The 25,089-nt window shown below is 42.4% G+C and overlaps 2 protein-coding genes across 4 annotated transcripts; one reads left to right on the forward strand and one right to left on the reverse strand.

Moving 5' to 3' along the window:
- The first annotated feature begins 7,493 nt into the window (after positions 1-7,493).
- Positions 7,494-22,578, forward strand: PUS3 (pseudouridine synthase 3). Of its 2 annotated transcripts, XM_054997866.1 has the most exons (6): positions 7,498-7,553; positions 9,096-9,196; positions 18,733-19,131; positions 20,109-20,671; positions 21,646-21,836; positions 22,032-22,578. In XM_054997866.1, the coding sequence occupies exons 2-6, from the start codon at positions 9,143-9,145 to the stop codon at positions 22,349-22,351; spliced, it is 1,527 nt and encodes a 508-aa protein (XP_054853841.1). In that variant the 5' UTR covers positions 7,498-7,553; positions 9,096-9,142; the 3' UTR covers positions 22,352-22,578. The 2 variants fall into 2 exon arrangements, with proteins under 2 accessions (XP_054853842.1, XP_054853841.1); XM_054997867.1 differs by lacking the exon at positions 9,096-9,196 and having other exon boundaries at positions 7,494-7,553.
- Positions 9,784-24,752, reverse strand: HYLS1 (HYLS1 centriolar and ciliogenesis associated). Of its 2 annotated transcripts, XM_054997871.1 has the most exons (3): positions 24,697-24,752; positions 20,523-20,588; positions 9,784-11,301 (listed from the first exon to the last, which is right to left on the reverse strand). In XM_054997871.1, the coding sequence occupies exon 3, from the start codon at positions 11,256-11,258 to the stop codon at positions 10,404-10,406; it is 855 nt and encodes a 284-aa protein (XP_054853846.1). In that variant the 5' UTR covers positions 11,259-11,301; positions 20,523-20,588; positions 24,697-24,752; the 3' UTR covers positions 9,784-10,403. The 2 variants fall into 2 exon arrangements, with proteins under 2 accessions (XP_054853846.1, XP_054853847.1); XM_054997872.1 differs by lacking the exon at positions 20,523-20,588 and having other exon boundaries at positions 24,697-24,747.
- Positions 24,753-25,089: the final 337 nt, after the last annotated feature.

Below are 25,089 nucleotides of genomic sequence, written 5' to 3' on the forward strand. Positions count from 1 at the left end.
TCTTTCCCCCTCAAATTGCAGCCAACATATGGCAACCCCACAGGGTTTTCAAGGCAAGAGATATTCAGAGGTGGTTTGTCATGCCTGCCTCCGAGTAGCAACCCTGAAATCCCCTGGTGGTCTCTCATACAAGTACTAACCAGGATTGACCCTGCTTAGCTTCCAAGATTTAAAAAAATTGGGCTAAACTGGGCTATCCAGGTCACAGCATTTTCTCCCTATACAGAACCAACAAGCCAAAATCTTATAATTAAAGGAATTAAATGAGGGAAACATACTCTCTCACCACTATTTCTGAAATAATATGTTAGCAGTAGGAAAACATTTCTGACGTCCCAAACCATGTTTAGCAACATATATCTGTGTTTGGGGTAATGCTATATGAATGCGACCAAAAAGGCTCCTCCTTTCAGTACGGCATGCCGAAGGATTGTACTAACCACCATATGAGATAGTTTGGGGGTAAGAAAGTGACAGGGACTGGCCCAACATCACCATGCTTCCTCTATGTCTAAGCAGGAATTGGCACACAAATCTTCCTGGGTCAAGGATGATAATTTGTCTGCTATGTTGCAGTGAATTAATGTCAGTATTCTGTATGCAAGAATTATTAAAAGACTGGTGAGCCACACACTTCAGTTATGAAGAAGTCTAAACAAAGATTTCCAAATGATTGTTTGAATATATTACTGTAATTAATTTCTAGTTCTCAATGAAGTTCTAAGGCTGTGCCTAAGTTATATCCCAGCAAACTGTAGCTTTGTAGAAATTAATTACACACAAAAGGTGAGCATGTCAGGCAGAGGTGTTCTAGCCCAGCTTTTTATTTTTCCATGCAAATGAACCTCCACATATAAGAAACAACTCCCTAAAATCATGTGTCTCTACTTGTATTCTAGTACAGCCCCAACAGAGGTATACTAACTCACAATGCAATCCTAAACAGTTACTCCAGTCTAAGCCCATTTATTTCAATGGGCTTAGGCTGGAGTAACTCTGTTTAAGACTGCACTGTAAGAAATAGATGTTACTGCAACAACATCTGTTGTCCTACCTCGATCATCATCTTCGTCCTCCTCATCCTTGCTTATTTTGTAGTTGTAATCTCTCTTCTCTTTAAAAAAAGGTTTTAGAACCATTATAAATATGCAAGTTCACTTGATAACGATAATCCTAACTACATTCCAGAGTTGACCGGGGGGGGGGGGGGGAGTTTGAGGTGAATGTCAGTAAATAATATGAAGAAAACAACTCAGGTAGATGATGAAAATGTCTTAAAAGAGCAATCTGCAGATATGTAGATAATTTAAATATAGATTACTGCACACAAAGATTCACTATCAAAGGGGGGGGGGGATTCAATTTAGAAACGCAGCGTCTAAGTAAAGCTATTCAACTTGCCAAGAACTTTCATTTGGCTATTCAAAAATATACACATACGGGAACAGCAATATGAATCTGGTAGAACAGAATGATCAAAACCCAAGATGGCTCTTAACAAAGACCACAATCTTAGGTTCCCAAATTTGTGAATGTTATGTTTTTTTAAAAAGATATCAGGTTTTGGACAGGTTTGTAAAATATGTAAATACTACTAAAAACACTTATTTCTTTTTACCCTACTATATATAATTCCCTTAGCGTCTGACGATGCACATTTATGGTGGTGTGCCTGTGCGTGCACACCAGGATAAAAGGGCGCCATGGAAAGCCGCTTCCGGAGGGCACTGCTAGCAGCAGAGGGCCAGGCGAGTAGGCCCAGCCTGCTGCTGCTGGGCTTCAAAGCCCAGTTGGAGGAGGAGGAGGGCGGTGGCGGCGCTGCAGAAAGGGCGGTGTGCCTGCAAACCCTGGGGGAGCCACGGCAGGGGAGAAGTGCCTGTGGCCTGCTGCCCTCTAACCCCCGCTGGAGCCAAGCTGCGCTGCTTTTGGCAGAGATGGCGCAAGGGCGAAGCGCTCGCTACTACGTCAGCCCTGCTGGAGCTGGATGCGCCACTCTCCGTGGGCCCGGGGCGAGGGGACGCGAACTATGTGGCCGCCGCCCTGCGAGGCCCGCTGCCCGCGGCACTCCGCTCTCCACGGGCCCGGAGTGAGGGGGTGCAAGTGGAGGGCTGCAATCACCCCACAAGGCCTGCCAGAGCTGCGGCGCTCTGCTCTCAGCAGGGCGAGAGGGCGCGAGCAATGAGCCTGCCGCCCTGCGAGGCCCACTGGCAGGAAGAGCGAGCCCGCCTGCCTGCCCTCCCTGGCTCCACATCCCACCTGCCATCTGTCCCCACACACCCCTTGCCCCCTACCTGCCATCCCTCCCCAGACCTCTCCTGCCTCTCCACCCTCCCCAAACCCCCATTGCCTCCCTACCCGCCATCCCTCCCCAGACCCCTCCTGCCTCTCCACCCTCCCCAAACCCCCATTGCCTCCCTACCCGCCATCCCTCCCCAGACCCCTCCTGCCTCGCAGCCCTCCCCAGACCCCCCTTGCCTCTCTACCTGCCAATTCTCCCCACACCCCTCCTGCCTCTCCACCCTCCCCAAACCCCCATTGCCTCCTTACCTGCCATCCCTCCCAACCCCTCTTGCCTCTCCACCCTCCCCAAACCCCGATTGCCTCCCTACCTACCATCCCTCCCCAGACCCCTCCTGCCTCTCCACCCTCCCCAGACCCCCCTTGCCTCTCTACCTGCCAATTCTCCCCACACCCCTCCTGCCTCTCCACCCTCCCCAAACCCCTCCTGCCTCTAAGCCCTCCTCAACCCCCCTTGCCCCTCTACCTGCCAATCCTCCCCAGACCCCTTCTACCTCTCAGCCCTCCCCAGACCCCCATTGCCTCCTTACCTGCGATCCCTCCCCAGACCCCTCCTGCCTCTCCACCCTCCCCAACCCCCCTTTGCCTCCCTACCCCCCGCCATCCCTCCTGCCTCTCCATCCTCCCCAAACCCCCATTGCCCTTCCTACCCGCCATCCCTCCCCAGACCCCTCCTGCCTCTCCACCCTCTCCAACCCCCCTTTGCCTCCCTACCCGCCATCCCTCCTGACCCCTCCTGCCTCTCCATCCTCCCCAAACCCCCATTGCCCTTCCTACCTGCCATCCCTCCCCAGACCCCTCCTGCCTCTCAGCCCTCCCCAAACCCCCATTGCCTCCTTACCTGCCATCCCTCCCAACCCCTCCTGCTTCTCACCTCTCTCCAGACCCCCCTTGCCCTCCACCTGCCAGCCCTTCCCAACCACAACCCCCCACCCCAGCCCCAGCTTTCTAGAGCCCGTTGTATTTATTTGCACAATGGGCTCTGTTTCTAGTCATTAATAAGATTCTAGCAATGGGTCATTACACTCTGTTGCATAACATGAAGAAGGAAAAGAAATGCTCTAGGTATAAATAACTGCTGGAGGGTTTTGTTGTTATCTCGCCAATGCAAACATCCAGGGCAGATAACAGGGCTGAAAAACCATTCTGTCGTACAGCACTAAAAAGCAAAAGAAATTCAATCACCCCTTTACCTGAAGAAGCAAAATGTGGAGTAGTCCCATATGATCTGGTGAACTGCAAGACAGAAGGGTTAACAAACATGACTAGGGCAAAGGAAAGCATTTTGAGACCACACGGCTTAATATAGATGACATCTGATACTGTCAAATCCATCCACTTTAGAGGAATAAAGTGATGGATACCCACTTGTTCCTTCTAACAGCAAACTTCACAGTCAAGTATCTATTAGTGGGACAGTGACAAGGGGTTACCCGAAAGGCTTTCTGCATACTCAAAGACACCCAAATAAGCAAAAAAATTTGTGAATTAAAAAGAGCATCTCCATCTGATGAGGGCTAAGCATGTTTATTGCTTACAACTACAGGTGGTTATGGGCAATTGGGGGGGGGGGGGGGGACAGAGCTCAGGCTTTTTAGCACCTGGAGGATGTGAAGCATGCATCCTTGCAAACTCTTCCATGCAGTAGAGAAAGGGAGGCAAATTCCCATCTCCTGCACTACAACATTCAGGTTCAGGAGTAGGTTTTATCTATCTATGAGATTTACCTCTTCAGAGACTTGGAGGCAGCTAATGAATTTTTAAAACCCCACTGCAGTGGTTTTTAACCACTACCACCCACCAAGTACGCAACATTCTCACTGAATGCCTCCCAAGACACAAGTAAGAAAACAGCACTCCAGATGAAGGAACATTATTCTATGCATACAATTCACAGATCTAAAGCATACATTTAAATGAGACCTTTGTGCCTCACGGCCATCAGCCAACTCTTAAAATTTGATTCCCATTTTGTCATGTGCCACTTTTTCAAGGAAGGTGGAAGCCTGGGATTTTATCTGAGGATAAAGTCCAAGACTTTATTCACTGGTTGGCTGTCATAAGCCACTGCAAGTCGAGGAGAGAACGCCTGTTCCAAATATGCCCAACAATCCTGAAAACACCCGAGGGGGGAACCCCATTAAGCATCATTGGCTTAGGGCATTTTTATCCTCAGTTTCCATCAGGGAGCTATGGACACATGGCTCCCTTGCACCATTTATCCTCGTAACAACCTTGGGGAGGGGGGTATTGCACACCTCACTGACTCTCTCCTTCCTTACCTAGCTCCAAAACTCTGTAACTAGCTCTTTGAGGCAAACATACTATACTGCTAGTATACTTAAGGCAAGATGAATATGAAGGTATATCCCATATAACTCAGCAGTCTGAGACAGTGGGGATGTTATTCCCCCCCCCTTATGATTCCTTATATGCCTCCCAACTTATTTGTCTATTACAAGTATACCTCATACACATTTTACTCTTTTCCAGAAAGCAGCTTCTCTTATCAGATAAAAGCTAACCACACGTACAGCTTTGACGTGAGCATGACTGGTGGCTGCAGTACTCTACAAAATTGTTTTGACAGTTTTCACCTCACAGTGCTTATTCCCTAGAAGAAGTACCAAATCTTTACCTATATTATGGGTCATACAAATGTATTGGTCCAATGTTGTAATTTATAAAACATACATTAGCAAAGTAGTCAGGGACATGAATTTTCTGCCAGATACCATACACTGGATAGTAAGTCGCCAGAGGGAAAAGTTTCTATAGCAAACCAGAAATGCTGTACAATGGGGGCAATCGTTATTATATAATACAGATTATACAGCACATTACATGTTATAACCCACAATACAATGTATTATATTACTAGTAGATTACATATATACAATATAGTATTATAAAACACTATTGTTGTATTTTACTATATAAAAGACTGTATTATAGCATGTAATATAATGTTCAAGATTTAGCAGTGCTCCCCCCTCTACTTCTTATTCCCTATTTTCTATCTAAAATAAAAATAAAAATTTTATTAATAAAAAAAAGATTTAGCAGTGCTATCTCAGAGCAGGATGTAAATGGGGCAGTTGTTAAAAAAATCATGTATCTTGGAGCAAGATACACCAAGCAAGGAGGTGAAACAGAGAAAGGGGATCTGGGGAGATACTACAAGATCTGAAAATGGGGAGGGGGACTGAGCTTCACTGGTTCTTCAGTACACCAAGGGACTCAACCACTAAGGGGCCCCATAAAAATCTGTAAAACATCTGAGCCTTGAAAGCCCTCAAAAGATGATTTCGATATTTTTTCTCAGTGCAGAAGTAAGCAGTCTCAGAGGGTGTGTTCAGAATACTTTATTTTTTTAAAAAAATAGAATACTTATTAAAAGAGAAAAACACACAAGTCAAGTCGCTTTAAAAAAAACCCTTAAAAGTCTGATTTCTGTAGAATTAAGCTGTAACAAAAATTTTAAATACCATTGTTATTAACGTTAATATAACCAATAAGGCATCAAATATTAATATGTGTAACACTGAATCAGAGGCATGTATTACTAATAGCCAGTAACACATCCAAAAAAAAAAAGTGTTACACCCAGGGAAGGGGGAAAGTACCATACTTTTTTGATGGGGGGGGGGACGACCACCAAAAAGGCGAGAGTCCCAAAGTTTCTGAATATGAATAGCATCCCCCTGAGTTCTGGTCAAAATGAAAGCACAGTTCTCAAGAACCTTGATTAGAATTAAAACGCCAGAAACCCCCTCAGCGCACGTTGGGGACGCCTTTTAAGAAGCTCTTTGGTTCAAAATGGAGGCGGGAGCGACGCAGAGAAGGGGAGAGGGCGAGAAAGGAGGGGCGGGGAAGCCAGGTGCTCGCGCCCCCCGCCCTTACACTCTGAAGCGGAGGGTTGGGGCCCCCCGAAGGGCCCCCCAGCAGCTCCCTCCCCAAAGGCCTGGTCCTGGGCCACATCTCGCCGCCGTCCTCCGAAACGTGCCCTCCGCGTGAGGCGCCTAGACTGAGCACGAGGCTACGGGGCCAACGGCACGCTGCGTGCGTGCAAGGGGCGTGGCGAGACGTCTTCATGAATATTCATATCGCGCGCACAATGGGTGTTGTTGGTGAATATTCATATCCCGCTGCTCGGTTGCCGTGGAGACGGGGAGGCCTTCGCCCGGCGCCGAGTTTGAAAGACAAAAAACGTGCCGGAGGCCTCGCGGGGCCCTGAGGGCGGGGGCGGGTTTCTCGTGGCAACGGCTGCGGCGGGCTGAAGAGGTGCTAGTTTGATGTAGTCAGCGAAAGCTCCTGCTCGTAAAAGGAGAGGTGCGCAGGATTCTCTTTATGCTGGCCGCTGCAGAACTCGCCCTTGGTTTTTTGGCTGGATCAGACCGACAGAGCTCCCCCTCTGAAATGGGTAGGATAATGTCCACTGGTCTGCCTTTGGTCAAGCATAACAAGCAATAACAGCATCAACACGATAGCCAAGCTAAGTCCGGTCTCGTCAGTCTAGGAAACAAAGCAGTTATAACTACGACAGACAGAGAGTCATTAAGGTGCTCCTGGGCTCAAATCTTGCTCTTTCTATGTGCATTGTAGATATGCAACTTAAGACAACAAAGGGAAAAATGCACATAGTGAAATTCAGGAAACAGGAAAAAACCTTTGAATCAATTCCAATTTGAAGAAAATGAAGCTTATTTGTTTGCAATGTGATACAAAATCAGCATTTTGTATTTTGGTTTTTATTACCTGTTGTGGTCAGAATTGGCTAGATGGACCCCATCGCCTGACTGCACAGTAGCTTCCTATGTACCCAAAAGACGTTCAAAAGTCACATTTCTTTTGTTTAACATCTCCGTTTACAAACTCACGACTCTTTTATTTTGTACAGCTTTAAAACAGGATTGAATAAATTCCTATAGGATAACTGAATGGAGCCTCCATGTTTAGGAGCAGTATGCTTCTGGATTCGTCGATGCAGGCGACACGCAACAGGAATGGCATCATCTTCACGCTGAACTTCTAATTCCAGAAGGTTAACCGTGTTAGTCTGTTGCAGCAAAAGTACACCAAAGATTCACTGAACTGCTTACGCGAGGAGAGAATAACCTAATCGCTTCCTACAGGACTACATTTCCCATAAACCTTTTTGTACCACGTGTTGGAGCTGTGATGTCATTTCCTGCATGGAAGTCCTCAAGCTGTGCAAACGGGCGCAACGTTTCCCCTTTTAAGGCCCACTTAAGGTAGGGGAGAACTTGTATTTGAAGGGGGGAATTTGGGAGGCGGATTTTTTCCTCCTGGGCACTAGAATGGATTCCCTCCTGTTTGGAGAAAATACGAAATCTGTGGCTATATAACGATTCGAGTTGGCTTTAAATCGTGATATTCATACATGGAATGACTCGAGCCGTAGTACTACAGTCCGTTCCTATGCATATTTACTCGCAAGTATTTTCCACTGAGTTCCGTAGAAAGTGCTGTCCTCTGCGGGAAATCCTATGGCCACACATCCCAGAAATTTGTTTCTGAGTAAATTTGCATAGGATCATTGTGCGTTTCTGAGAAGTGAGTTCCGTTGACCGTCAGTGGGACACAGCCTAGGAGCAAAAGTATACAGATCACGCTGTTGAGGACTCTGTATCCATCCCCCTTCAGCCCACTCTGTTGGGCTAATTTATGAGTTACTCAGTTAAGTCTATATGGGTAAGGCCTGGAAAGTGTGCTTGTTTTATTAAAATTAAATCAGTAGGTTTCCTTCTCTCCTAAAAAACTTCAATTTAAAAATATAGGTTTTGGTTCAGTATGTTTTAAAACAACTCAAGTTTCTGTTCTGAGCAACTGTCAGCTGTATTCCAGTGGCTGAGGGAGAATAAGTTGAATCCAGACACCATAGAGGTGATGCTATTCAGTAAGGCGGGGGTCCTGGGCTGAATGTTAGGAGATGGGAAGTGTTGCTACTAGAGCCTACTCTTCTGGTAGAGACAGATGGATGCAGCTAAAACCACAATTACTGCACCTTCAGCATGAAAATTGGCCCCTTGTCTGAAGTTGACTGATCTGGCTGGGTAGACCTGTACTTCAGTAACATTAAGGCTTGACTATTGTGAAGCATTCTACATGGGGCCACCCGTGAAGATGAAGCAGAAACTTCAGCTTGTGCAAAATGATACAACTCATTTACTATTTGAAGTTACTAGTAATTCAAACGTTAGACCAGTGTTATTGCACGTTGGTGGCCTACTTGATTCATAGTCCAATTCAAGGTGCTGATTCATAACCTATAAAGCCCTTTGTGGCCTAGAACCCACAGATCTTCAGAAACACCTCTCCCAATATACTGATGAGTGGCAGCTTTGCTCATCAGACTAGAGAGTACTTAAAAGTTCTGGTCAATTAGATCAGTATCTGCAAGCACCAGAACATTCTTAGCAGTAGCTTCCATGTGGGAGAATGTCCTGAGCAGGTATTTAAAAGCCTTCACTAAGCACTAGCACTAAGCCTAGCACTAAGATCAGCTTTGGATGGGTTTTCCTGTGGATGTTTTACAGGGGTCTGCAACTGTTTTAATTGCTTATTTCACTGCATATTTTTAAAAATCATTGTAACCCTCCCAGACACTTTAAATGTTCTTGGTGAATTTACTTCAAAAGCTTGCAAGATACCCAGTTAGTCTAGCCACTGCTCTCCTCTTGCAGCTTCCAGATTTTAAAGAAAAACACCTCTATTGTCCAATTAGAAAAATGGAGACTGCGTAAAATGAAAATAGCTTTTTTCCTCGTACTCAGATTCTTCCAACAATCCCACAAAGTATCAAGATTTATATATTAGAGACATGGGCAAATTAACAAGAGCATACCTAACACCCGTTAGCAAATTCATACCCAAGGTAAGACCTGTATCAGGAACTTCTCGGCTGTCTCTTCTTAATATAGTCTGGTGTTCAAACTTGCTGTTTTGATTAGGGGAGGATTGAACTGGAATCTCCATCTGCTATTTTTGATAAGGGTGGGAATATTTTCCCCTTTCCATATTTTCCGTAAAGAACATGCCTACTCTTAAACATGGGGTTGCGATAAATCAGCTATGACTTGAGGGCACTCTCCATCACCACTGGTAAACATAATAATTTACTAAAAGTAGAAGTGTATCATTTTGCAAAACTGTGGTGTGCATTCTTCAATATACAGTATGATTTTAACAAATACTTTATCAGAGCAAAAAACAGCTTATCTAATTCAAGAAAACCAGGGTTTAGTGGGCATTGATTGACTTAACATTCTATAGGTGGACAGCCACATACTTTGGAGGAAAAACTAGTATAGTCTGAATTATTGCAGGGAGTCACAGAATAATCTGAGATTGATTATTCAGTGGATCCTTTACTTAAAAGTTATGACATATATGTTTAAATAAGCAACTTCTGTTGTGCAAAATTTTAATTCCGCATTCTTAATACATAAGATTATAATTTTACAGCATAAAAGTGCATTATTTGACAACTGGTAACTTCACCCAAATTATCTGTTTAGAGCTCCATTCCCTTTCTCTGCCCTCTCCTCACATCTTTACATTATGACTTCAGGGGGGTTTCTACATTTGCTTCTAGCATGTCTTTAATATTACTTTGCTCCCACAGAAAGAGTTGCTTGTTCCTTATTTTTGAGGAATTTCTTCAGCTCTCACAATCTAATCAGAAAAATCAAGCTTGCTAAATAAACAAGCAGTACTTTTATTCCACACAATTTTAATAACTGTAGTATCCAGTACTTTAAAGTTTTTAAAAAGTGACTTCACATTGGAGTTCATTGTATTTGGGAGAACTGATAATGATATTTCAAGAACGGCTATTCTCTTTGAAACACATTCCAGCAGGCTGCAGTTTATCTTATCTCATGTATCAATATATGTAATTGATCCTGTTCAGGTTCATTTAAATACCACTAATAAGGAAAATCTTCTCTGCCCCAGCACATACATGCTTGGAAAGCCAAAGTGATTTAAAAATAAGCAGGATTTAGGCTTCAAAGGAAACAAAATAATAGATGATAAGCAATACACTGTGCTGTGAATATAACTCTTGGTACTCTGGATTTCTAGGACGAGTAAGAACTTCTAGGCATGACTCCATTTGCCAGGTCACAGCGTATTCCCCAACGCAGGGCAGATCTCTTCTTTTCAGTAGGCACCAGGTATTTGTTGGGGATATAAGTGTGCTGAGACCTAGGAGGAAATTCTGTCTTATACAGCATCTGTTCCCGGATGTTCCTCCGCACATTTTTCCTGGAATCTTCCCCTGGTAGCCGTAGTGACTCCCAGTCATGCTTATACTCCAAATAACGGGCTACCCGGTCAGTCTTCATTCTGTTTTGGTTTAGCTGCTCTGATCTTGGCAATATAAAGGACTTTGGGTGGCCGGTAATGATCAAGTCCTGCTCAGATGACGGACTACTTTGGCACCGGCTCTCTCTTTGGGAGCCTTGACTGTGGCTGTCTTCTGAAGTTCTCCACGAATAAGCAGTTTCTGACTCAGGGGAAGTCTTTGGCTCACATTCCTCCTCAGATTCTTCATCTTCCTTAGTATTCTGATGTAATGTTCTCTGACTCAGATCCCCATACTCAGGGTCACTTAGACTGCTGGACTCTGGTTCACTGGTGATTGATTCATCTGTCACCTGTATTTCTCCATCGGGCCTTCGCCTCAGAACCTTCCTTTTCATTACAGGTTTCCTAGGAACTCTGGGCTCCTCAGAGATCTCTGGTTGCAAAGTGGGTTTCAACATCATAGGAAGCATGGGTCTGGTTACAGAAGCTGCTGTGTATGGTGGAACATGGCCTTGTCTTGGACTGTCTCCCCCTCCATGTTCCACACAAAGGCGGATAAAGGCCATAGCTGCTTTGAGCCGATCTTCATAGTTCATAGTAATCCTTTGGTCTTGATCTGGTCCCATCAGAGCTTCTATTGCTGCTCCTTGACTGGCTTAGTTATTGAGTCTGCAAGAGAAAGATGCTGACATTCAGACACTATTCAAGTCTGAGATCTGTTAAGCCTACCAAACGTTATTACTGCAAGCAGGATTCATGATGGGAAAGAACTTACTTTGCCTTGTGCAAGTTTAGAATTTATTTAAGAGATTTCTATGCTGCCTGAGAATCCTTCAAGACGACTTCCATCTAGTCTAACCCCCTGCCCAGTGCAGGATCAGCCTAAAGCATCTCTGACAAGTATTCATCCAGCCTCTTCTTGAAAACTGTCAGTGAGGGGAAGCTTACCACCTCCCTAGGCAGCTGATTCCACTTTTGAACTACTCTGACTGTGAAAAAGTTTTTCCTAATATCCAGCCGGTACCTTTATGCATGTAATTTAAGCCCATTGCTTCGGGTTCTACCCTCTGCTGCCAACTGGAACAGCTCCTTGCCCTCCTCCAAATGACAGCCTTTCAAATATTTAAAGAGAGCGATCATGTCCCCCCTCAACCTCCTCTTCTCCAAAATAAACATTCCCAAGGCCCTCAGCCTTTCCTCGTAGGGCTCAGTCTCTAGACTCCTGATCATTCTCATCGCTGTTCTCTGCACCCTCTTGATTTTGTCCACATCCTTTTTGAGTAAAACTGACAGCCCTGTTCTCTTGTCCCGGGAGTGGCAGGAGAACGGGAGCTGTTAGTTGACAGACCCTGCGCCGGCCTCAGCCCATGGGCTGAACCTGGCGCAGGGTCTGTCAAACTGACAGCTCCCGTTCTCCTGCCACTCCAGGGACAAGAGAACAGGGCTGTCAGTTTCACATGCCCCTCGCAGGCTTCACCAACCGGCAACAGGAGAAGGAGGCTATCAATTTCAAACACCCCACACCAGTTTCAGAAGCTGGCACCAGGTGTTTGAATTCTACAAACTACGAACTGATTTGTGAACTGGTAAAGGTCCATGGAAGTTCGTGGTTCCTGGTTCATGGAATAGCAACGAACCATGAATCAGGTGGTTTGGGGGGTTTTCAGATCATGCCCATGTCTAGTTAAGAAGAGACCCTATTTCCAACTCCATGAAATGCATGTTTTAAAAAGTCCAAAAAGCTGGTTAAAAATGACACATTTAAAAATAGATGTTCGTAAATATAGGGAAACAGGAGCTTCTTTGTCAGCACTGACGTTATTAACATGATGCTTGTGTAGAAAAGCACACAAGCATGGACTTCCGGTTTGGGATTCATGGAGGTCTAACGCAGCTCCATTTGTGGAGCTGACCGGATTGCCGTTTTAAACCGGCCGGAGGGGTGAAAATAACCCGCGGCCGACTGCTCTCAGGCGGGGAGCAGGCAAAGAACGCTCAAGACCCTAGGGTGAGTTAGATCTCGGACGAGGGGGGGCTCTACACAAGGAGTCTCCCCCCCGATCCTTGAGGTCCCACCTTGCGACGGGTCGGCTATAATCTCTGCGGCAATTTTGGGGCCAATTCGGCTGGCATAAGACCTACATACCCAAGCTTCGATCGGGGAGGGAAGTCGAGAGGAGAATTTAAGATCGAAACAGCGATTACAACCCGAGAAAGCTGGAGAGAAGGTAAAGATCGCTATCTCTTGAAACGGGACAGATTGACAAAAACAGAGAGGAAAGAAAGTAGACTTTTAAACTGCAACAGACTAGCGAAAAGGAGGTGAAGACTCGGCAGGAGTTGTATTTTAAAAGAGACTAAGTTTAAAGAAGTTATTACAAAAATCGGACTATTGTTTTGAATACCTGTGGTTTTGGAGCTGTGGGAAAAAGACACCATCGCGAGACCTGCTGTGGGAAGACGGGAGACAGGAAGTGCGTAACAACAATAGAGTGGCTGGAGGGAAGCGGCCCTTGCCAAAGGACAGGAAGTGGGGAATCGCCATCTTTGAAAGTGGAAGGGTCGTGGCTTCAGCGGAAGAGGAAGTAGGCCATCTTGGATTATAATAACATAGAGAAACCATAGAGAAAAGACGCCCGACATTTTGGATATAAAAAATTAATTTTGGCAAAGATTGGGACATTTAAAAAAAAGGAAAACGTTTAATTATACGCCACGGAGCTGAGGAAGAGAGCAGATTCGTGGGAGCGAGCTAAAGCAAGCCCCACGATGTCGAAAAAAGAGTGGCAATCGGCAATAGAAAACTTGGACAAAAAACTTATAGACATGATGAAAGAACTTAAGGACACGAAATTGGAGCTTATTAAAGAGGTCAAGGAAGTTACACAGACAGTAAAGTCGGAGCTGTCAGAAGTGAAAAAAGGTGTGGAAACGATTAGCAGTGAATTACAAGGAACGCAGCAGAGAGTTAAAACAGTAGAAGACGCGATGGAGAATTTAATAGACACGCAACAAACAGAGATGAGGCTGGTGAAGGGGAGGATGTCAGTTGCAGAAACTAAACACATGGAGAAGCAGCTTCGTTTTCGTGGTCTGCCAGAAGTGGAAGGGAAGTCAGCGCAAGAACAGATGACTGAGGTGTTGGCTGATTACCTGGGGAAGGAGGAGGAGGAAATTGTGGCTATCCTAGATGTGGCGTATCGTGTGAACTCGAGAATTGCAACCCAGAGGAAACTACCAAGGGATGTGATTGTGCAGTTTACAACTAGAAATATGAAAGAGAGGATTGTGACCAAACAATTTCAAGATCCATTGGAGATTGATGGCAAGACGATTATTATAATGAAGGAACTGCCCAGATCAGTGTTATTGGACAGGAAAAAATATAGAGTGCTAATTCAGACTTTGAAGGACATGAATATCAGATACAGATGGGAGTTACCGGAAGGAGTGTCCTTTGAGTTTGGAGGGGCAAAAAAACGTATCAGATCTGAGCGGGAGATGGAGAGATTTATCAAGGACAATGAAAAAGACTTACCAACAAAACCATGAATATGGAGTGTAAAGTATTATCTTGGAATATAAATGGACTAAACTCACCGAATAAGAGAAAAAATATTTTTCATTGGCTACTAAAACAAAAATGTGATATTGTTTGTTTGCAGGAGACCCACATTAGAAAACAGGATGTAAAATATTTAAAATCTGGAAAATTGGGCAAAGAATTTGTAGCGGCTTCCAACAAGAAAAAAAGAGGAGTGGTGTTGTATATAAAAGAGGAGCTGCAGCCAAAATTTGTTATGAGAGATGTGGAAGCTAGATTTGTAGCAGTGGAATGTAATTGGAACTTAAAGAGAGTGTTGGTAGTCGGACTTTATGCACCTAACGGTGCAAAGGAAAGCTTCTTTGAGGACTTAAGGAAGCACCTAGACGATCTTGTATATGACCAGATAATTCTTGCTGGAGATTTCAATGGAGTGACAGATTTGGAATTAGACAAAAAGACTACAAAAGCACAAAAGAAAAGAGGACTATTGCCAAAGCTTTTTTTTGAGTTGATTCAACAAGAGACTCTCGAAGACGTATGGAGGAGAGAATATCCTAAAACCAAACAGTTTACTTTTTATTCTGCAAGGCATCTTACATTATCAAGAATTGATATGATCTGGGCCTCAAAGGACTTAGCGCTATGGACTAAGGAGGTAGAAATAATGCCGATGGTAGGCTCAGATCACAACCCAATTATGTGGAAATTTGGAAAAAGGAGAAAAAGGAAAGCCTGGAGAATAAATGAGGACCTGTTACAGGAAAGTGAGAATATGGAAACATTGAGAAGAGAGACTAAGTTTTTTATACAATACAACGTGAATAAAGAAGTACCAACCAGTAAAGTTTGGGACGCGTACAAGGCGGTTGTAAGGGGCATACTAATGGACTTAAATGGTAGAGCAAGGAAAAAGAAAGAGGAGAAAAGACAAGAGATTGAGGAGAAAATAAAGGCCAAAGAAGTACAGTTAAAAAAGAGACCAGGGAAAAAGAAAATACATCAGGAAATCAAAATTCTTCAAGAACAGTTAACAGCAATGAGTAACAAAGAATTGGAGTGGAACCTTAAAAGACTGAATCAAAAAGCTTTTGAGGGTGCTAATAAACCTGGGAAATATTTGGCATGGCAATTAAAGAAGAAAAGGGAAAAGAAAATAATAAATAAAATTTGTGAAGAAAACAAAACGTATTTGGAGCAGACTACCATTAGCAGAGCCTTTTATAAATTTTACGCTAAGCTGTATAATAAAAAAGAAGTAAACAAAGAATCAATAGCATCATATTTGGAGAAAACCAAACTTCCAGAGATCTCGGAAGCTTGGAGAAATAAGTTGAACAGTGAAGTAACTGATGAGGAAATAAATATGGCAATACAATCCGCAAATCTAGGAAAGGCGCCAGGGCCAGATGGACTTACGGCTAAATTTTATAAGACAATGGCCAATGAACTGGCACCATTCCTAAAAGAGGTGATGAACGGAGTTTTTAGGGATCAAAGAATTCCAGACACTTGGAGCGAAGCGAATATATCATTGATCCCAAAAGAGGGCCAAGATCTGACTAGCGTGAAAAATTATAGGCCTATATCACTACTCAATAATGACTATAAAATTTTTGCGAAGATATTGGCGGAGAGATTGAAGGGGTGGCTCTCGGAAGTCATAGAGGAGGAACAAGCAGGCTTTTTGCCAGACAGACAAATAAGAGACAACTTAAGGACAGTGATCAATGCTATTGAATACTACGACAAGCGTTGTGACAAAGAGGTTGGTTTCTTCTTTGTAGACGCTGAAAAAGCGTTTGACAATTTAAACTGGGATTTTATGTTTGCCACTATGGAAAAGCTACAACTGGGAGAAAGATTCGTCAGAGCAATCAAGGAAATCTATAGAGACCAGACTGCAGCAATTGTAGTGAATGATGAATTGACCAAAAAATTGACGATTAGTAAAGGAACAAGACAAGGTTGCCCGTTATCTCCATTGTTGTTCATTTTAGTATTGGAGATTCTGATGATACAAATTCGACAAGATGAGGAAATACGAGGAATAAAAATAAAGGACTACTCATATAAGGTCAGAGCATTTGCAGACGACATAATGTTAATTGTAGAAGACCCACTGGAGAACATGCCAAAAGTGATAGGCAAGATCAAGGAGTTTGGAGATTTGGCAGGTTTCTTCATTAACAAAAAGAAGTCAAAGATATTATGCAAAAACATGACTAAGCAGAAACAACAATTGTTAATGGAAACAACGGATTGTGAAGTAACTAGTAAGGTGAAATACTTGGGAGTTGAGCTGACTGCAAAAAATATAGATTTGTTCAAGAATAATTATGAAAAATTATGGACTCAGATAGAGAGAGACTTGATCAAATGGAATAGATTGAACCTGTCATGGTTGGGCAGGATTGCAGCAGTTAAGATGAATGTGTTACCAAGAGTAATGTTTTTGTTACAGACAATACCAATCATCAGAGACTCTAAACAATTTGAAAAATGGCAGAGGAAAATATCAGATTTTGTTTGGGCAGGCAAGAAGCCTCGAGTGAAAGTAAAAGTTTTACAAGATGCAAAGGAGAGAGGCGGAATGCAACTGCCCAATCTGAGACTTTACCATGATGCAATCTGCCTAGTTTGGCTAAAAGAGTGGATGACATTAAAGAATAAGAAACTATTAGCCCTAGAGGGATATAAAAAAATTTTTGGATGGCACGCATACCTATGGCATGACAAAGTAAAGGTCAACTCGATGTTCCTGCATCATTTTGTAAGGAGAAGTCTATTTACAATCTGGAAGAAGTATAGAACTTACTTACAAGAAGGAACCCCCTTGTGGGTGGTTCCATATGAGGTGATAGATCCGAGAGCTGTGGATAATGAACAACAATGTTTAACGTATAAAGAAATAACTAAGATTGAAGTATCTAAACTTAGAATAAAGACGCAAGAGGAACTATCACCTAACTATGACTGGTTTCAGTATAGACAGATTAGAGACTTATACAACTCAGACTTTGCAAAAGGGGGCATATGAACAGAGAACTCGGAACTAGAGCAGACCCTTCTTAAAGAAGACAAGAAAAGAATATCCAAGGTATACCAAGTATTGCTGAAATGGTATACTGAGGATGAGATAGTTAAAACACAGATGGTGAAATGGGCTATAAATTTCAATAAAGAAATAACAATGGAGGCATGGGAATACTTGTGGAAAACTACAATGAAGACAACGACATGTATTAATATTAAAGAGAACATTTTCAAAATGATCTATCGTTGGTACATGACACCAAAGAAGATTGCGCTAGGGAATTTGAATACTTCTAATAAATGCTGGAAATGTAAGAAACATGAGGGCTCCCTCTATCATATGTGGTGGTCGTGTGAGGTAGCTAGGCAGTTCTGGGGGGAAATAATAAGAGAAATGAGTGAAATTTTACAGTTTCAAATAAATAAGAACCCAGAACTCCTGCTGCTAAACTTGGGAATGGAGGGAATTCCAGCCCATCATAGGACGTTGATTTTTTATATGACTGCAGCAGCTAGACTTTTGTATGCGCAGAAATGGAAAGTACAAGAAGTACCAACTATTGAAGATTGGATCTACAAATTGCTGTATATGGCTGAAATGGACAAGATGACAAGAAAACTGAGAGATCTGGACTCAGGGCAGTTCAACACAGACTGGGAGAAGCTGAAACAATACCTGGAGAAGAAATGGGAGGTGGGAGGAAAACTGTGGCAGTTTGAGAACTACTGAAATATAATAAAAGTATAAAAGAGAGGGGTGACTTTACCGGGGGAGGAAGAGAAATGTGAATTTATAAGCAGTTAGATTAATTGATTGAGATATATATAGATATGTATAGGTCAACTGATAGAGAATAATTAATGATAAGGTTTAAACATGAGGATTGACTAACTAACAATATTTTCTTTCTTTGACAAGATTTATATGCACCAAACTGAATGTATAGAAGAGTTAAATTGATTGAGTATCTGAGGAGTTATATAGAATTACCATAAAAAGTTGAAATGAGTAATATATAGAGAACAAATCAAATTGTTTGATTTAAATGTGGGAAATTTTTATGGTTTATGATATATAGGTTTATATAGAATTATTCAAAACTGGAAAATGGGATAAATTGTTTATCTAAAGACGTATAGTTTGGGTGTATAATAATTAAAGGAGTTAATGATGCACTGCTTAATATAATGGAGAATGTATATCTGTTTTAGACAGAGGAATTTAATAGAAGTAAGGGAAAAGGGACAGAGGGTGGGAAAGCTGTTGGAAGTCAACAAAAGGGGGGGAAAGGGAGGGGGTTAGAAACGAAAAATTAGGGGAAAATTGATTGTAATGTAAAAATAAAAATGTTCTAACCCAATAAAAAATTTTTCAAAAAAAAAAAAAAAACATGATGCTTGTGTAGAAAAGCAGAAAGATACCTAGTTCTCTGCAAACTGAATACATTCTAGTAGCAAATACAAAGCTTGAATAATTTTGTAGTTACTAGTCTAACTGCTATCAAGTTCTCATGTCATAGTTTTTAGGGATCCTTCTAATGGAGGAAAATGGTACAGAAACAAAGAAGCTACTGAAGAGGGTACAGGAGTTGGAAGATACTGTGCGGAGTCTGCAAGAAAAACTCCTAGAGAGGAAGGAGACCACAGGCCCAGAAAGAGGCCCCCCTACAACTGGAAAAACTAAGAAACACCAGCAGCGGCCCTTTGATTTTAGTGCTTATGGACAGAGACATGTAGCTCTGAAGATAGCCTACCTAGGCTGGGAATACCAGGGTTTTGCCAGCCAAGAGAATACCAATAATACTATTGAAGAGAAGCTATTTGAGTGTCTAAACAAAACCCGACTGGTGGAGAGTAGGCAGACTTCTAATTATCATCGCTGTGGCCGCACAGACAAAGGAGTTAGTGCCTTTGGACAGGTAAGCACTGCATTTGTCAGACCTCTTTATGAGATTCAGAGATGCTGTCTTGGTTGTGTAGTTTAAGATGACAACTCTCTCCTCCCTCTTTTTTGCTCCTTAGTGCTTCCCTTCCAGTTTAATGAGAACTAGGGGCGGGGGTGGGTTGATTAACAGCAAGGGTTTTGTATTACACTATCAAAGTAACAATCAACTTTAAATTAAAAGACTGAAATCTAAATACGTTGACACCTGAGTCTCTATTGACCAACTGACAGTCTTGTGCTAATGGCAAATAGAAATTAAAAACCTTGTTATGTTTAGTTCTAAAAAATAAATACTGAATGAACCTCATTTGTAAGACATTACAGCCATACAGTAAATTTTACCTTTACCTAGCAAAAACCTTGGGTCTGTCATGTTTTGCCATCAACTTATTAAGAGACATTTTGAATTTTATACAATTTCAGATTATTAATTTACATTGGGTTGGATCCAGATTAAATTTTCCACCAGCAGAAGGGAAGCTTCCTAACTGATGACCTCCATGAAATGCTGCTCCTGAGGGAAGGGGACCCTGAGGAACATCATGAGGTGGGGTTCTGTTATGGGAAAGGTGAAATCAGTGGAAACTGCCAATTTAGTCTGGATCCAACTGACTGAAACTTTTGTCTTCAGCTGCAAACAGGCTGATAAGGGAAAATGGTAACTGGATAAGCAGTTCCGTAGAACCCACAAGTAATTTAATAATGAATGAATGTATTTGTCATCAGTATCTAATATGTTTAAGTAACCCATGTCAAATGGCATTTTTGTTAAGATAAAAAAGGCTGAGTTATGAGGATGGTTACAAGTTAAATTCTACCGTCATAAAAGTCAAGGTCCAAATAATCAGAGAAGTGTTTCAAAACAATCTCATCTAAAACATTACCAGTTTAAAAAATTATTCTTGTTTTATGCATGTAACTGTGGAATATAATCTTTCTCCAATGCTTCAGGTGATCTCCCTGGATCTCCGCTCAAACTTTAGAGAGAAGACAATAGATGAACCTGGGATTATCCCAAAAGACAACACTAGTAATGCATCTGAGGAGATCCGCTACACCCATATTCTAAATCGGGTGCTCCCTCCTGACATAAGAGTACTGGCTTGGGCCCCAGTAGATCCCAACTTCAGTGCTAGATTTAATTGCCTAAAGAGGACTTATCGCTATTTTTTTCCTTGTGGTGATCTGAATGTAGCTCTCATGAATACTGCAGCAAAGAGATTTGTGGGAACCCATGATTTTCGTAATCTATGCAAAATGGATGTAGCCAATGGGGTAACCAACTTCCAAAGGACAATTCTTACTGCAGAAGTGCAGCCTGCAGATAAAGGACAGACAACAGAACAAGACCCTTTCCAAATGTACCAGTTTGAAGTGACAGGCCAGGCGTTCCTCTATCATCAAGTCCGCTGTATGATGGCTATCCTCTTCCTGATTGGACAAAGGATGGAGAAACCAGAAATCATTGATGAGTTGCTAGATATAGAGAACAACCCTAGAAAACCACAATACAGGTGATGCTTAAGTTTAAAAAAATCTTAAAGAGTATCCATGTAACAGGAAAAATTAAGACATGGTGGCTTTCTCATGCCAGCTATTGGTCCCAGTGGAGATGCTTCCCAGCCCTATTCCATGAAATCCCTTTATCTGGAGATTCAGCCTTGGACCTTCTGCATGCATCACACATGTTCTGTCATTAGCTAGTGGTCTTTCCTGTTAAAATCTTAGCAAATCTGAGAAAATAGCCTTGTTTATGCAAGCTTGCACAATAGTAAAATTGTTTTAGGATGCTTCAAGATTCTGTGTTGTCTCTGTTAAATTAGCATGTACGGACAGGGGGAGAAGCCAGACTTAGTCCAGGTGCCACAAGTGACACTTGTCCATTGCTGAACTTCCGCCTACTCTCAAGTGTAATAAACTGGAGGCAAACGAGTGTCATGGGGCAGAGACCTGTAGAAATACAGCCAGTAAATATGCATTAGAGTTGGACTGTCTCACACTTAGCCTAGAAGCACACTTTGTCCAAAAGGTTGGCTTCTGCTGCCTTGATTTACCTGAATCTAAAGCTATATGGATTCATGTTTATTCAAACTGCATCTGATTAGCTTGATATCAGTGACGCTAGTGTAAGGAAAAATTGCATTTCTAGGGGCCTCTGGCAACTCTTCCATCACTTCATAGTCTTTAAGATCAAGGAATGGATAATTAATGGGTAATGACGCGTAAAGACTGCTGCGCTGACCCACCTCTACATGCATGCAGCAAGGGGTGGTAGACTAGTAGCCTCAAATAAAATTCTTCTCCCTGGCTGCATCAACAGAATACCCAGATCATTCACTAGTGCCTGGATCAGCATGATGCAGGTGTTCAACTGCATCCATTATCAGCTGTTGTATACTATTCTTAGTCCAGCAGTGGATCTTCACAAGGATGCACTGAACTATCAAATCCAGTTTTTATGTCTTTCTGTCTTCCTTTCTTTTGGCAGTATGGCAGTGGAGTTTCCTCTGGTCCTCTACAACTGCGAGTTTGAAAACATACAGTGGATCTATGACCGTGAAGTCCAGGAATTTAATGTTACTCATTTACAACAGCTTTGGGCTAACCATGCTGTTAAAACTCATATGCTGTATAGCATGTTACAAGGGCTAGATTTTGCTGAAATACCTATGGAAACAGGTAAGATTCTATGCATTCCTAATGCAGCATTTATTTTATCTCGGTTTAATGGATGATATAAGCATACCCCTTTCAATACGACATGCTTGTGTTTTACAGCAGTCCAAAAGGGGCACAGCAATTGGGGGAAGTTATGCATAGTGTTTTAGGAATTCTTCTGATGGAGTGATAGCAGTTTTCTATATATATTTACAGGTTTGACCAATGACTGTACAGTTCTGTGGAAGGAGATGAAGCCTCCAGTCCACAATCAAATCAGTGCTTTGATCGAGGGAGTGAAAGCTCGCAACTACAAGCCATTAATGGATCGCCCCAAATGTGAAGGCTTGGAGTCTCGCATCAATCACTTTGTGCGTAGAGGACGCATTGAACTTCCACACTGCAAGAAAACAAAGCACACTGAAACAAAAGCAAATGAACAGGCAGAAATTAAGAACAGGTTCCAGGATACTGCTGAGAAAGACGATGAAGGTTTAGGAAAAGCTGCAAAGAGGGTTTGTATTAGTACAGACTGAAGTTTCCATTCTGGAACTATCTCTTTATATACATATATAGATACAACACTCTTCTTTTGTGGAGTGGAGCTACTCCTCCAACACTGAGATGTTAATGATTTTCTACTTCAAGAAATAAACTTTTTATGTTTCTTCAAGGTATTTAAGAAAGATTAGGGACTTGCCACACTGGCTCTGCAGTTTCCTTCAACATATGCAGTAGTAGAAAATAAATATTATGCATTATATAGATCTTGTAAGCAAGTGTCTAGTGATTCAAGAAGAAAGGTGATGGGCACAAAAACACTCCAAAGAACAAGGCCAGGATTAACTAAATCCATTGTTGTAGCTATAGGGCAGCAAAAAGAAAATAGTTTTATATTACAAACAAGAGATGAACAATAGGGACCTATCTAAGCAAGCACATTGCAGTGGAATAAATTGCAGAATAAACATTCAAGATTTACTCTTGTAAATGTTCTCTAATAATTACACACATAGAAAGTGGTGTGTTTGAAATTCAACTCCGTATTATCACCTACTCTGCTCAAATGTAGCACGCTACAGTTTCCAAAGAGATCTTACATTACAGCTGTTATCCATCTTTATTCTAAAGTAAATTGCACTGTATTCAGTAAGCACTCTTTACAAGTGCATATACATGCTGGAAAGTGCTGTCAAGTCATTGCTGACTTCTGGCAACACTTGGTGGGGTTTTTAAGGCAAGACTTAACAGGTGGTTTGCTACAAGCCTGGTTTTCATTGGAGGTCTCCCATCCAAGTACTAACCAAGGCCAACCCTACTTAGCTTCTGAGATCGGGCTTCCCGGACTATCCATACAACTTTAATTTAGCATTAAATCCCACAGAATTTATTTTTTTACATAAATAGGCTTGTCACTGTGTGTGCTTCATGTGGTAACAAACCATTGCTTTTTGTCCTAATGGCAAGGGGACAGTCATGAATATTTATTTAGAAGTGTGTCTTGAGTTCAGAGACACTCCACATTATTTATACTGTGCTAATGGTGCCTTGCAGCATGATACAAGCAATACAAATGGATCCCTGCTTCTAAGGTGCTTGCAACCTAAAATTGTTGAGGGGTGGGGACAATAGGGTATGTAGCATATGGTCAGGGCCTGGATGGGAGACCTTTTGGAAGCCTTAGGTATATTGCTTTGATTCTCAAGATTGAAGAAAGATGGGACATAAATGTAAACTGCCAAAGCCAGAAAAAGAAGACATCATAGCTATGCAATCATCCAAGACTTCAAAGATGCTATTTTTAACTGCTATCTATTTTTTAATTGCCACAAACCACTTTTTGGGGGTGCAACAGCAGGGTAAAATCCAGCATATAAAGAGGGCAGGTGGCACAAATTTCATTCCTGTAGTAAATAAGTTTAGGATCTGGAGCCTTAATGAGCAGCTCAACCTGACATTACTTACAATGGAGAAGAAAGAGAAACAGTATCGTTTTGTCCAAACCTGTACTCTTGGCCTTGCCCTCCAGAATGTCATTCATTAAAAAATCAAGTACCTACACTAAGATTGATTAATAGTAAATTTCATCACTAAGTTGTGTTTTAACCTTCTGACCTTTGTCATTATATAATTGTGAAAACTATATACTATTCAAGTAGTTCTTTAAAGGGGGAATAGACAGCATATAAACAGTTTAACTAAAAATATACATAATGGGTTTTTCATGTGCCTGTGTGTGTGTGTGTGTGTGTTCACTAATAGTGCAATGCTATGCAGAGTTACCCCATTCAGTTGTTGTAACTTCGCAAAAAATCACACTGCAGATGTCAAAGCCAGTATTTAGGTTATCAGGCAAAAATTAGAGGTTTACAAGGGTTTAAATCCTTAGCCAGCCATAAAACCCATTGGGCTGATCTTGGGCCATCCATTTTCATTCAACTTAACGTAACTGCGAGTCGGACTCCGCTGACTCAAATCCCATCACTGCGGTGAGCTCAGTAGGTGAAGCCCTCTTCTTAGACCCGGCTGCATTGTGGAGAGAATAACAACACTGACTTTGTTCCCTGCTCTGCCTGAGGCACTAATCTGTACAGAGAAGCAGGACATAAGCAGTTATTCTCACGGTTGTGAGGCAACGCTAAAATTAGGAGACAGAAGAGGCACCTTGTAAACTAAATACACATACACACACTGTGGACTTGTATAGTACGGCCTTCAAAGGAAGAAAACACTATAAAGATAATTTCACGAGGCTTTATATTTAACAACTTACATATTAGGTGGGGAAGCAATATACCCCCTTCTGTTAAAAAGGGAAACCCTTATCGAGCTCATGACGACTCCAGGCCCTACTACCCCCGCCAGGGAGACACGCGCTTACCCGATTATCTCTACTCTGACCAACACAGCGACCGTTACCAGCCTCCTCAACGTCCGTTTAAACGAAAAATGTCTGGGTCTGCTTTCGCTCCGCCTCCTCTGGGAATGCGCCTTTCTCATTGGGCGGCCTTACTTCCACCCCATCGTCGTCATTGGCGTTTAGAACTTTTGTTCTCCCTCACCCTCCCCGCTTTGAATTATAAACACCGGCGCTGTTGGATATGCCGGCCTACGCAACGTCTTGTGCCACAATCTCATTGGGGGCAAAAGCGTTCCTGTGGTCCCGCCTACTCAGACATTCATTAGCCTCATTGGTTCCTTCTCCTTTTCTGATTTGCCGCGCCGGTAGCCCGCGAGCGAACGAGCAAAGGAGTAGCCGGTGAGGCCACGCCCT

The sequence above is a fragment of the Eublepharis macularius genome, chromosome 14 (genome assembly GCF_028583425.1).
Source record: "Eublepharis macularius isolate TG4126 chromosome 14, MPM_Emac_v1.0, whole genome shotgun sequence".
In the NCBI taxonomy this organism is placed as follows: Eukaryota; Metazoa; Chordata; class Lepidosauria; order Squamata; family Eublepharidae; genus Eublepharis; species Eublepharis macularius.